This window comes from Mauremys reevesii, linkage group 8, assembly GCF_016161935.1.
Source record: "Mauremys reevesii isolate NIE-2019 linkage group 8, ASM1616193v1, whole genome shotgun sequence".
Lineage (NCBI taxonomy): Eukaryota > Metazoa > Chordata > Testudines > Geoemydidae > Mauremys > Mauremys reevesii.
In genome coordinates, this window is record NC_052630.1 from 106,345,033 (window position 1) to 106,359,048 (window position 14,016).

At 48.2% G+C, this 14,016-nt stretch overlaps 1 protein-coding gene across 5 annotated transcripts in view; it reads right to left on the reverse strand.

Moving 5' to 3' along the window:
- Nucleotides 1-14,016, reverse strand: part of RNF220 (ring finger protein 220) — a 317,769-nt gene that overhangs the window by 25,176 nt on the left and 278,577 nt on the right. For all 5 annotated transcript variants that reach the window (XM_039483594.1, XM_039483593.1, XM_039483592.1 and 2 more), the window contains 3 exons: nucleotides 13,803-13,889; nucleotides 11,924-11,979; nucleotides 9,832-9,910 (listed from right to left, as the gene is read on the reverse strand). In XM_039483594.1, the coding sequence (XP_039339528.1) occupies nucleotides 9,832-9,910; nucleotides 11,924-11,979; nucleotides 13,803-13,889 (222 nt within the window). The remainder of the gene's footprint in view (nucleotides 1-9,831; nucleotides 9,911-11,923; nucleotides 11,980-13,802; nucleotides 13,890-14,016) is intronic.

Genomic DNA, 14,016 nt, shown 5'->3' on the forward strand with positions numbered 1-14,016 from the left:
TCTGGCTAAGGGTGACGCTCAGTTCTTGGGGACCAAAGAGTTGAAAACATTTCAGCTGACAGGCCAGCCTGTCACCCGCTTTCAACGTGACTGGAGAGTGTGAACAAAGGCCCTGATCCTGCACCGATCCAGTTGGGCAGCCCGATGCAGAGTCCTGCTGAAGTCTCTGGCGCTCTGCACACTCGCGTGGACAGGACTGCGGGACTGGACACAAAGGTGAACCAGCATGTGACCAACAGCAATGCAAAGAAGAACCTTCTACATTCACAAATACCTTTTTAGCCAGAGAGTTTTAAAAGGGGACAAACATGATACAAGCGCACAGTTCGAGAGCCTCAGGACTTTGCAGGAACTCTGTGGCAGACTGATCACATGCCACCCCAGAAGGTGCGGGCTACCAGTGTGGCGGATAAGCTGGGATTTTATTTCACTGGATGAGCAGCCAAGATAGAAGGGGCCAGATCCTTAGCAGGTATAAATTTGCCTAGCGATGCTGAAATCAATGGAGCAATGCTGACTTGCATCACCTCAGGATCCAGCCTATTGTCTCTGGGAGTGCCAGCGTGCAAGTGACTCTTCCAGCAAGACATCAATATTTGAGACGCTACCTTCCCCATCCCCAAACTGAAAATCTCACTTATTGGGTTTGTTTATAAACTAGCCTCCCTTAAAAAGGCTGATTTATAATCTTGTAAAGGACTGTCACATGTATTGGCATGGATGTTAATTTATTGTCTTCTAGGGGAAAAAAAGCCCTCTTGCCTTGATTAATGTGTGTTTTTGTATTGTAAGATATTAAAGAATGCTACTTCACCTGTAATTATAGGGGATAGTTTATTTTGGCGAAGTGCCCTGGCTCCTTATGAATAATACAATGTTTCGCCTTCTAATTTTTGTGTTTGAAGTTGTGGATTCGGAGAGGGGTGCATGCAAGGGCACACACATGTAGGGCAGAGGCTCTAGGAGTCACGAACGCCTCTATTTTATACTTGCTTGCACAACTTGTTAATGCCAGCAGCTGCTTGCCAAGCTTGGAGTTCGCTTCTGACTAATTTCATCTTGATGCAAACCAAAAACATTGTCTCTTTTCTCCCCGCAAAGGAATTATTTCTCTTACACTTGCATGCACCATCGCAATAGCACTGAGGGGGGCTTATCATTGTGGGGAGGCTTTCTAAGCCGTACTTAGTTGGGACCTGGGTATAGATTCCCCAAACAATTAAACTTCAGAAGAATTAATTACGCTTTCACACTTCCCCTGCACACAGAGCCCAACAAATGGCTTTCCACAAGCAGGGAGTAAATTCAGGCACTGGCTCATTTTTTTTGGCTTGCATTTTATCAGGACACATGCCCAGCCCCAAATCAAAACGGAACCACATGGCACTACTGAACATTCAGAACGTAAGAAGCCTCCGAGTCAGCATGTTTAGAGGCATCTGTAGGGCTACATAGTATCCACTGGCCACCGAGAATGATTTAAACAGGAGATTAGAGAACCGCTGAACTTACGCCAAAATTCTAAGTGTGCCATTTGAGTGATTACAGTTCTACATGAAATCTGGGAGATAGACTCCAAGGGTCATCCTTATTCAGATATACAGACTAGTCCCCCGCTCCAAAGAGACAATAAATGCAGTCGCATTGCTCTACTGAAGAAGCTGCGGCTATCAAAGAAAGGTCTTACACCAGACAACTATTCTGATGCAGTAAGATTCTCTACTGAAGCAGCAACGGCCGTTTTATGAAATGATTTTCTAGGCAAAATTCCCAAACATAGCTACTGTTATATCTGATACTTTAATATGTCAGGTCGTAGCGGTGCTGCTAAAAGTATTTCTAGCGGGGTTCGTGCACAGGCGTCAAGCTCCCTGTTGCAGCACAGGGGAAGCCCCCGAGGACAGCCTGTGCAGTCTGAAAATGCAGCCTTCCTCTTCAATGTGGGGCCGTGGCACACGGAGACGACAGGCTGCAGCAGACGCCATTCCATCTTGTTCTAAGGGTACAGCTGACATTGGAGCTGGAGGAGTAACTCCCAGCCTGGGTAGACAGACATGTGCTAGTTCTGACTGAGCTAAAATAGCATAAAAATAGCAGTGTCACTGTGGTGGTGTGAGCGGTGGGATGAGCTAGCTGCCATGCGCATGTACCTGGTGTTTCTGACAGGATTGCACTTGGTGTAGCGGCCCCGTCACATTGCCCAGACATGCCTCTTTTTAGCGCACTAGAATGTGGGTCTATCTGCCAGAGTTGGAAATTGCACAACCAGCTCCAGTGTAGACGTACCCTAAGGATGAACCTATTTGGATTACGACGGGGCACGTCACGCAGAGATCTGTAGTCTAACCAGGCCGCGCTTCTATCTTAAAGAAGGAAGGTGGCCGTAATCTACACTTGTATGTAGACTGGATGGTTGGCCCTGTTGAGATGAAGCACGGATGCCCCAAAGTAAAATAGTGATGGCGAGTTCCTGGGGCTAAGAGAGGTTCTTCAGAACATGGGGCACTTGGCAGAGTCTCGTGTCCACTCTCTGCACAATGAAATTCTTCTGACAGAAATTCTTCTCCGGGGACAGAATCCAACAGCTGAAGGAAACAAGAATTTTCCAGGCTACTACCGTAGCATCGTGAATTCAAAGCTCTGCAGCTTTCTAAGGGCTTTAGCCTCTAGTTGATGCATTTTGCAGAACTTCCAATTAATGATAATTGATTGGGAGTTACCAGGGTGTCACGATAACAACATCTCCCCAAGGTAGTTTCCTGGAATCACACCGCCGGCCCTGGAACTTTTACACTTAAGTTATTCAATGTCTCCTTGTGTGCTGAACGAATGGACCAGAATTGGTGGAATTTAAGCCAGCCAGCCAGCTCCCTTGCTGTGAAAAGAAGGCAGCGTAAAGTCACTGAAGGGGCCAACTGTATTTACATGATGTTTCCTTATACTGCATTTTAACCCAGTGTTAGGCAGAAAGAAACCAGAAACCATCAGAAAGAGACAAAGCGGAGGAGCAACAATGGGCTACCCACAGGGCCATTTCCCCATCTGCCCCAACTCCTCACTTCCCATTTGGGTTAACATAGATTGTACCAGTTAGAAATGTGTTACATGGTAAACTCCCCGGCTCAGGGACTCTCTTTATGAGTCTGTACAGCACCTAGCACAATGGGGAGCCTGACCGTGACCTCTGAACACGACCATGGTAGCCATTAAACAGCTCAGAGGGCCAGAAATCCATATTCCAAGCCCCTTATTTAGTGGCGTTAGTACAGACGAAACTAAAGCACTATTTTATAGAGTGGCCACGTAAAAAATTGGTACATAACAGGTAAGCACAGCCAGGTCCGCTAATGAAGCAGGGCCTAGCTGACAATGCATTGCCCAGGACAGGGTGTTTGGTCACACCCTGCTGAAGCCTCCATCCTCCAGCGAGCTGAATGAATATGGGAACGTATGATCAAACTCAGAATTCAGCCTATGATTAATAATTCTTATTTATTATTTGTATTACAGTAGGGCCCAGGTGCCCCAGTGTGTGAGGCACCACACAAACCCTCCCAAAGAAGGCAGTCCTGCCCCATCAAGCTTACAATCTAGGAGAAAACATTCAATCAAATCCTTGAAATACGACAAACAGTGCAATGGGGTCAAGAGGCCCTCATCAGAGGCATCATTAAGAGGAAAAGGCTGATTTTAGGGCCAGCTTCCCTCTCTGACAAGCTGCTCACACATCCGAGGGCAGAATTAAACGGCAAGAAGGCAGCTGTTTGTGTTTTATAAGCTAAAGTTTCTCTTACCTATGGAATAACCCCAATATTTCACAGGGAATCATCATCCATCTAACTGAAATACCCTCTAACGGCCCATCAGCCTCAGATCCCTTTTGAAATAGCACAGCTGAGGACTTGCTGGGCCACGATTTATTTTTTACCTTCTCAGACATCTTGCTAACTCTATAGCTCAACAGTGACAGTCGAATTTCACACTGTGATAGCCCCCCATCGATTTTTCACTCTCGAGAAGCAACTCCGCAAATTAAAGTTAACAGCATTTCTGAAACTTTAAAAGAAAGGGGAGAGAGGCTTGAAGGGCAAAGATGCCTGAACTGCACCTCTGACACAAAAACATCCTTCCTTGATTAGTTGTGGCAGGAGGAATACAAGTGTCCCAGAGCCAGGCACTGGACTCAGTGGAACCTGCAGCTCTGGCCCCAGACTTACAGCCTGAGGCCTTTAGGATCTAAGCAGGGCTCGGCAACCTTTCAGAAGTGCTGGGCCGAGTCTTCATTTAGTCACTCTGATTTAAGGTTCCGTGTGCCAGTCATACATGTTAACGTTTTTAGAAGGTCTCTTTCTATAAGTCTATAATATATAACTAAACTATTGTTGTATACAAAGTAAATAAGATTTTTAAAATGTTTAAGAAGCTTCATTTAAAATTAAATTAAAATGCAGAGCCCCCTGGACCGGTGGCCAGGACCTGGGCAGTGTGAGTGCCACTGAAAATCAGCTCACGTGCCGCCTTCGGCACATGTGCCATAGGTTGCCTACCCCTGAGCTAAAGCATTATATAGTTCCTCCACTATGGGCAGCTGCAGAACGTGGGTATACAGAGGAAGTGTTACCAGGGAAGCAGATTCCCCGTGTTTCTGGGTGCATCTAAAGTAAAGGGAGATACCAGGCTCACTGACAGCTCGGAGTTGCCCTGGTTATTTGCCTGGCTGAGTTATACCCTGCCAGGCTGCAGATGAATTGCTATCTAAGACTAACCAGGATTTAGACAGAGCTAGGTTGGCATAGTGATATTATTGTTTTAAACTATTGCCTGTACAGGCAATTTCTCTTCATAGCTCGAAGACAAGGGGCTGAGTTAAGAATCTCAGCCCGGCTCTCTCCTCCCTGGCAAACTCATTCTGAACTTCAGCCCCATGGGATCCGCTAACACAGATTAACGACCTTACACGAACCCTGAAACCTATTCACCAGCCTTTCTGAAGAGCAACGTTACACAGTGGCATCAGTTCTGTGCACTTATTACGTACTGGCGATGGCATTTCAAAGGAGAACCATAACCTTTAAAAAATCCACGCACAACCCCCCGAGACAGGTGCAGCCCTCTGCCCAGTGACTGCATGATTCAGCCTCAACCCAGCCCCACACTGGGCACTGCTCTGGTGTGTGTCTTAACTTGGGTTTTAATCCTGCATTTGGCTCAGTGCCGGCAAATCCCTGGGGACCCAACCGCAGGATCAGGCCCTCCGATGGTACATTCTTCCAGGCAGGGACCCTACCTCTATTTTGGAGAGCCCATGTGCACTTGTAGCACCACCTCAATATTATTTTTACTCTTCTCGATCTGCTTTTCTGCATTGGCATCCAAAACCCATTAATGGTTTGGTATCTACGGAGACGGGGCTGGGAGAGATTATCCTGATGTGTGAATTCATGGCATCTTCTCTCCAGTCCCCTCCAACATGCTGATTTAAGGGTAGATCTGTCCTTTTAGGCCAGCGATAATCCTCTGGCTTCACAGCCACCCTGCTCCCATCTCCAGCGCCGGGTCTGAGCAGGAGAGAAGTCCCCTGAAGAGAGACATTGCTATTTCATGTGCTGCTCTCGGCGATGACTCGTCAGTCCACACCAAGCCAACCCAGCAGCTTAGCTTGCTTCAATATTAACCAATTCCATTAGTTTTGCCAGGGCCGCTGAGCTCCCCTGGAATTGGTGTTTTTCAAAAGCTGCTTCAGAAAGGTGTGTGTGTCGGGGGGGAGGGAATGAAAATGAACCAAACGCAACGGCTTTTCTTCTCTAAAACCCTCTCCTTAGCCCAACAAGCAGCTCGTCCAGCGGAGCGTGATGAGCATGAAGTGTTATAGAAAGAAGATAATTATAAAGGGATTTAATGCTTGGTGGGCTTAAATCACAAGCTTTATAGCAAAGGTAGCGCACTTGCTTAAACAGCCTGGTGCTCCGGTTTGCTATTATGCGAGCAGCACTGATGGCGCTAACTGGAATCCAAAACAAGATTTGTTTTATGAAAAAAGAGAGCACAGCCCCTTCCCACCACGGATGGCAGCTCGAGTCCCACCTCCTTCCAGTTCTGTTCCATCCCTGATTAATGAGGTTGTCTGCCTGATTTATGACCCACCCCAACAGATTAGAGTTTCCCCCTTCAACCTCCCCTCCGCTTCCCCCCCCAAAAGGCACAGCCACACTCCGCTGGAAATATTAGAGAATTATTAAATAAACATTCATACGTCATGTCTCTTCCCATACTGAGCTCATCGCAGTCAACACTCAGCAGCCTGGGCCTGTTTGCTTTCATGCTGACACCAAACAGCTGGAGTGATTCATGGAGAGGCTGGCTACAATGTTTCATGTCATATATCATGCTAGCAGCGCTCCCTGCCCTGACTGAGATAAACTGATCAACCACAACGGACTGGAATGAATTTATGACAACACAAAATTGAGGAAAACAAATGGGAGGTGACCCAGTGGGCCACTAACCCAGACTCTTTCGCTGGCCTGCAATCTAGTTTGGTGGCAGAAAGCAAAATTGAACATTGGCACTCTGAATTAAGATGCTGGCTTTTAACCCCTGGGAACCTTGATTTCAAAATGGCGCCAGGTTACTTGGGTAACGTCTTGGGAGGGAGGGGGAAGGGAGAAAAGAGGTTACAGCTTCTGCAGCTCATAGCTAGTCATGACACACAACTGCAAGACCCAGCAGAATGTCACTGCTAGTGGAAGACACTGGGCACATGTCTGAACAGTTACAGGAATCGATTACTCTCTCCAAGCCCAACACAAATCCGTGTCTCCAGTCCAGAGGTGTGTTTCACGTCTGGAGATCTGCCCATCTGCTGAGGGCTTCAGCCACCCTTCTCCCTACCCAATCCCCCTTTAGCCCCCTCTACTGATCCTTTAGAACTAAACAGCGTTGGTTCAGAAAGTTAATGGAGTCAAGACTGGAAAGTCACACTAGATCCCGCCGTCCCGAGTGTAGAGGGATTTGTCCCCAGACCAATCCTAGTTCCATCTTGTCAACCAGGGCGACCATCTGACGTTCAAACACAGATGATGCCAGGGGCTAGGTCATTGGTATGGGAAACAACGGAGACATGGAGGTAGGGAATCAGTGTGGACTTTCCTTGCATCTCCAGGCTTGTCAATTTGCTTGCAAGAGAGTCTTCTAAGGAAGCCTGAAGTGCAAATTCCATTAACTTTCAAGCAAAGTACATTAGCGGCGTGCCAAAACAAGGACAGTGTACTGTATCGTATTAGCTAATTAAAAAAATACTCTCCATGCCTAGACTTATTTTTGGAAAGGGGGGAAGGAATGTCATTCTTATAACAGTAGGATCAATAAATGGAATCGCTACTAACTCTATTACCCATTGTTCTAAATGGAGAGCACAGCTGACACAGGTGATAAACCATGTGCTTCTAAACTTTTTAAAATGCTAATCAGATGCTACATGGAGCTTAACACACCAATCAATAACATCCAGATTTAAAAGCAAAAATTAAAGTTATGAACAACGGAGCAAAGTGCTTCAGCCTAGAACTTGCTGCAAGCGCCATCCAAAACAAGAAAAATGAAACCAATTTAGCTCCAGATTAAGAAACAGGAACTGGAGATGAATCAATTTAGCCTGTTGGGCTGGGTCACCATATATCATGGCTCCTCAGCAGAGTGGGAAGCAGCCAGACAGTATGAAACACCTCCCCCGCTTTCTGTAGGATTCTAGGTCTGATCGCTGTTATCCATTAATTTAACACCAACCCCCCTACGCAGACAAACATGCAGAGCATCCAGGCTCCCTAAACAGCAGGACAGAAACTATTTATCACACACAGATCTCACAGGGAAAAAGGCAAAGGTGGGAATCCACCTCCAACACCATCTTACTTTCTGACCCTGATGGAAATAAAGGCCTTTAAATAAAAGCACCTCAGCTCTCCTCGTTCCTTTAAATGAAGCATTTCTTGAGAAGAGTCAATAAGCCAGTAATTACCTGTAATTTCTAAGGAGTTTTCCCTGCCTTCCTGCAGCTCCAGCAGGACTGGGAGTTGAACTGGGGCAAGGTTATGATGGGACAGGACGGATACACATATTTCACAATGTAGTTATTCTACGCGTCATCTGAAAGTGCTTGGGGATCCTTCCAGGGACTCTAGATCCAGCTTTAATAACCTGGTCAAGGAGGCAAGGTCAATTTATCACTTGAGCTCAAGTGTTCTGGAAACGGTCAAACCCTTTCAGCTTTTCAACAGGAGTGGATTTGGGAGGGCAGAGTCTCACTGACTCTAAGGAGAACTTGGGAGGCCCTACGAAGGGATTCAACACCTCTGACTAAAGTGACCATACATACTGGTTTTACCACTACAGTACTGGTGTTTTGAACATTGGTCTGGTTAGTCGTGAGATGTAACTAGTACAGTTTAGGACTACAAAATCAAAAATTATTCATTTATCAAAAGATGGAGTACATCAAATCAATCCTCGATAAACCAGCCTAAATCAATTTTATTAATTTATCCTAGTTTTAGTTTTATTTTACACGACGGTTCTCGTCATTGGATCTCGGCAATACTCGGCATTCAGCACACGCACTCTCACTATATTGTGGCCGCGGCGACTCTTCGATAATACTCCCACGCATTACATAGAGCCCGACCGTGGGAACTCAATGATGACATCATCACACAGAGCCCACCAAAATTGACCAATTTTAAATGTCCTGGTTTTAAATTTGAAAAAAATGGTCACCTTACCTCTGACACAAAACACAAGAGTGGCTACTCTGAAAGATAGGCCTCCTATTGCTGTGTGGTCAAATCCCAAAATTCTATGGGCTAGCTTTCAACCCACTGATTGATAAGTATGAAATCAGAAGATATATGTAGAGTATGAGCAGTGCAGACCACCCATGTCTGGGACTCATGGGTAGAGAGGCTTTAAAACAGAAAAAAAGGTCCCAAGACCAGAGGTCAGGGGCAGCAGGGAATTACCTCAGCTAACACCTACCCATGCACTAGCGCGTCTTAAAGCTGCTTTAGCTGTTAGAAGTCTCCAGTCTGCAGGGGACACAGAACCCTGAAGTCAGGCCTGGGCAGGCCAATGAGGAGAAGGAACTGGATTTCAAACTAATCCAAGATAAAGTTATTTGGAATCTTCAAGCACAGAGATTCTCCCCCCTGCTTCTGTCTCATTCAGAGCCATTCTATTCCTTACCCAATCACTGCTGATTTTAGGCAATAATCAACTCTCTCTTTTTAAAAAGGGAATTAAAATGATCCACAACAGCAATGGAGGATCTTGAAAGTACTAGGCTGGGATTTCCAGAGGCACTCATGCAGCTGGGCATCCAGCAGCCAGGGTTTCCCCACAAGCCTTTAGGAAGAGGGTGTGAAGGGACAAGCCACTCTCTGGGGAGGGGGGCATCCCCACAAGAGAGAAATCTGAAACGAACAGTGCCAAGGGCATGACATGGCTCCATCTTAGGTCATGCGTACATGAACTAGTGGGAGAAGGAGATGGTGACAACCCCCCGTTAGCAGCAGCAGCACAATGGGCTATCACATAGCTTAAACACTGGATTGCAGGCTCCTGAATCAGGGATAGAAGGGTGCAGATGAAACATGCTCAGATCCTGGGAGCTGGAGGCTCAGGGTGTCTCATATTTAGTTTGGGACGGAAGTCGCTTATTTCAGGGATAACTGCTTCAGTGGTCAAGGGTACCAAAATACGCCCGTGTGCGCCTCTGAGTTACCCTGACGCTCAGAGAGCTGGGGGCAGTTGCTTCACGGGGCTGTGCGCTTTACTCACTTTTCGATGTCACTGTTCTTACAGGTCTTTTGCAGAGCCTCCTGTTTACTGCTCTCCCCGTTACTCGTCGAGGGCATTTCTGTGGAGGGAAGGTACAGGGCACTTAGTGAAAGGAAAGTGTCTAAACGTGTAACGGGCGCAGGAGCAAAGGACCCAGGAGTCACTTTCGCAGAACCGACGCTGCCTGCTCCTGGCTGTCTGAAACGCCTGTGCCCAGGACAGAGCGCTCCTAAGATCTGAGAGGGAAAATGAAAATTCCACCCTCGCCTCACTTCCGATGGATGCCCAGTGGGCAGCTAAGATTTATTTCAGAAAAGGTTTGCTACAGCAGCCATGCAGAGCAGGTTTCCAGCAAGGCAGGACTGGACGAAATTCACCCCACGAGAGGAAAATAAAATAAAAAGCCAAGATTTTCCAGTGATTGAGGGATTTTGGGCACCCAGCCAGAGATGCCTTAAAGGGGCCAGACTGAAATTGCTGAGCACCTGCCCTCTGCAAATCTGTCTCCATCAAGGTATCTTTAAAGGGGCCCCCCAAAGTCACTAGCCACCATCTTGGCCGAAGAGTCTACGCAGAGCAGCTTGTGATGTATCTGGCTGTTATGACCCTTGGAGTCTATCCACACTGTGCAGTTTGGTGCTGTGCCGTTGGCCAAGCCCCTGGTTGTGGACTCTTATGAGGCTTGAGTGTCAGGTGACCAGCATTCTATTCCCAGTTCAGCTCCTGCGCTCCCTGGTGACTGAGGGCAAGTCTCCTAACTTCGTTCTGCCTCAGTTCCCTCTTCTGGAAAGCAGGGACGACAGCACTTGCCTAATGCTGTGATGTGTTTGGGGCTCCACAGTGGGAACATGTGAAGTTTTATTACTGGGGGGCTGCTCACACTTCCAACTAGTTTGTTATTGTAGGGATGGGTATGTGCCCAGGGGCCGCTGGCATTTAAAAATACCCCCCCCCATGGGTTTAAAAAACCTCAAAGAACGACACATGCTCTCAAATGAGCATCAACGTAAGTCACAGCTCAAACCCTTTTCTTTGTCGCAGATCATTATTGTGGGCAGCCTCCACCATGTATCCTCAGCTGGGACAGAAGCCAGGACACTCCATGCTAAAAGCACAGGCCTCTGCCACTTGGGCTGAAGGAAGAAGTCCATGGGAACAGCAATCGGAGGCACTATTCTCTTATGCTGACACCACAGAGGACAAGATCTACTTCGGAGGCTGCATTAATCTCATATATCCTTTAAAACATGGGATGGCAAAGAAGAAGGGCAGCATTAACATGCGTCTGGGTCACGCCACCAACACCCGAACAGCAGCACTGGGAGCGAAGCTCTAACAGCTGCTTCGGTGAACGGAGGAGGAGGATGACCCAAGGCAGTGTGGTTCCTGCTGGGAAGGCCTCCTGACCAGCCTCCTCAGATACCCTGCTCCTAGACTCTTCGACCACAGAGGGCAGTGCCCCCAGGTCACCACTCTCACTATTTGACTGCTGGCCTGAAAAACTCCCTGTTCTCTACAGATGGGATCCCACTCCGGCCCTCAATGCCAAGAGACAAGATATGGCTCCCACCACAAGAGACCTCACTGGTTACCAACTGGCTTCCTGTGTCACCAGGCCAAGCAGTCACCAGCTGGTTTTTTCCCTTTCATTCAGATGCTATTTTATGACATTATTCAGCTCAACAGGAAGTTGGTGCGGCCTAATGGTCAGAGCCCAGGAGTGGGAGCCCAAAATGCCAGAGTTCTAATCCTGTCTCTGACTGACAAGTCTCCACCTTGGGGTCAGCCCCTCAAAGGCCCATGATGAGGAATATGTGTGGGGCCCGCTGAGATCCTCAGAATAAAGGTGTTCTGCCAATGCCGAGTATTGTTAATGATACTGTTTGGGGGTCAAAGGGCTATCTATACACATGATCACTGCCTGCTTTTACTGACATGCAGTTACCATGACCACTACATAGGCAAGTGACTGCAACTCAAAAACGGTGGAAGATCACCCCGCTCCCCCTGTCCCCCACACCCTCCATCTAAACCTGCAAGAGAAAATCTGCCTGTTCAGGATGGAACAGTAATTTATGGATCCAACACTCACCATCGCTGGCCCATTTGGAAAACTCTGGCGTTATTCGGGTACTGGGCGTGCCACCACTAAAAACAGAGAAGAGAGACAATGCTGAAAGCGGGTCACGGGGAGTCCGTGGCCCCTACAGCACACACAAGCCTCACTGGTTTTTGTAAGTTTCAACAGCTTAAATACAAACGTTCCCTCCCACTTAAATCTGGGCATCTAAGCAAGGGACTAGCCTTCTCCAGAACCGGGGGCTTTGTGCTGGCAAGTGACATACAAGGTTCCCCGCACAGCTCTCCCAATGCTCCCAACTACTGCTGTGCTCAACCACTCAGTGGTTGTGATGTTGACTGAAGCCTTGTAACCTAAGGCTGAGTTTTGCACCCAGGATTCCAGAGGCTAAAGGATTCTCTCTATGTACAACAAAACACTCCCTCGAAGAATAACTGCACCTTCTCACGGCGGGGCCTTTTAACACTTCAAATTTGGGACACCCATTGCACTAAAGCATATAGAACTGGCAATCGTGACCAGTCACTTGTGAGCCAACAGAATAAAGGAGGCAACAGCACAAGAGAATCTTTAAAGGCGCCTAGGTAATTATGAGCACTAAGTGACATTTTCAGCTCTGTGAGCTAAGAGGGTTACATTAAAAGGGTAATCTAGCCTCCTGCTTCAGGGCATGAGCTAATAATTACACTCTGCATTTCACCGGAGCCTTCGGCCAGAATTTCAAAGCACTTTGCAAATATGAAGTATAATCACCCCCATTTTACAGATGGGGCAAATGAGTCGGAGAGGGGGTCAAGGACTGCAAGGCAATAGTGTCTGAGTGACAGAGCCACATATGGGAATGTGACATGGTAGGTTCCAGGCTCCTGCTGTAATCCCCACACCGCACCTTCCCAATACTGTCTGCAGGCACTGGCGAGGGATTCCCCCACATCACAATGTGCTCATCTGGCGAGGGGAACGGCTCTACCTCACTCCAAAGCATAGGGATTGGCCACTGCTGAAAGCCCAACAGTCTGATCCAGCGTGGCAAATCCCATGTTTCTACAGAGTGGACCCTAATTCTGAGCCACTGTTTGTGACAGGCTAAGCAGTAAGAAAGCTTCATTACACTGCTTTATCAATCACTTCAACCGTGACCTCACAGGATCACTCAGTCCAAGAGACAAAGGGGAAATGGAAGCCCTATTTTCATACAGGGCAGAGGGCTCGAAAAACAATCTTAGGTCCCTGTTCACAGTCATTTTGTTATTTGCCTGAAGTACTTCCCCCAGCGCCTGGCTCCCATGGCGCCCTGGCTGCCTGCATTTCACAGCCTGGAGCAAGCGAGGCAGGGCTCTCGGTTCCCAGTGCAAAGGCCTGCCACACGAGGGAGCGGCACACAGCTGCCTCTACTCAGTGCAGCATGCAGAGGGGTCCACTGGCCTGTCCTCCCCCACCCCGGGCAGCCCCCCGCACGGTGCTAGCTGACACATACTGCACACAGCGCTACGGCATGCAAGCGGCAGCTGCAGATCTACCCAACTCTAGTCCGCTCTGGGGAGTGGCCGAGTGTAGGGCCCCTGACTGTGAAAGGTCTTCCCAGAGGGGGATTGCAGCACCCATGTCTTCTCCACCAGAAGTTAGCAGCTGGCCAATGTTGCTCTCGGAGTAGGCGGCACTGCTGGGGAGTGGGTGTGGTCAGAGTAGCTGGGGAATGTGCTTCTACGACCCCCTAACCATACCTTCCTACACCCTGAGTGGGGAATTCAGCCCGAGCCACACGACTGTTTCCTCGGGTGGCTTTGCCTCTCTCTTGCCATGTCTCACACACACACAACTGAACAGGGGTTTCCCCCTCAACTCACAGCCAGCCAGTTTGGTGAAAACAATACAAAGCCCGGGCGCTTACTTTAAGACGGCACCGCGGAGTGCCTCCCGCTCTTTGGCTTCGCCCGGCTCTTCCCCGGTGCAAGGGATGATATCTGCCTCTGTGTACCTGAGCACAGAGGGTTAAGGAGCAATACAGCCTTGTCGAGGGGGAGGAGTGGGTGCTCTGCTGTACCCCTATTTCGCGGCACTGGGGGCTCAGCCAGCCAACTTAGCTACAAAGGATACACAGCGAG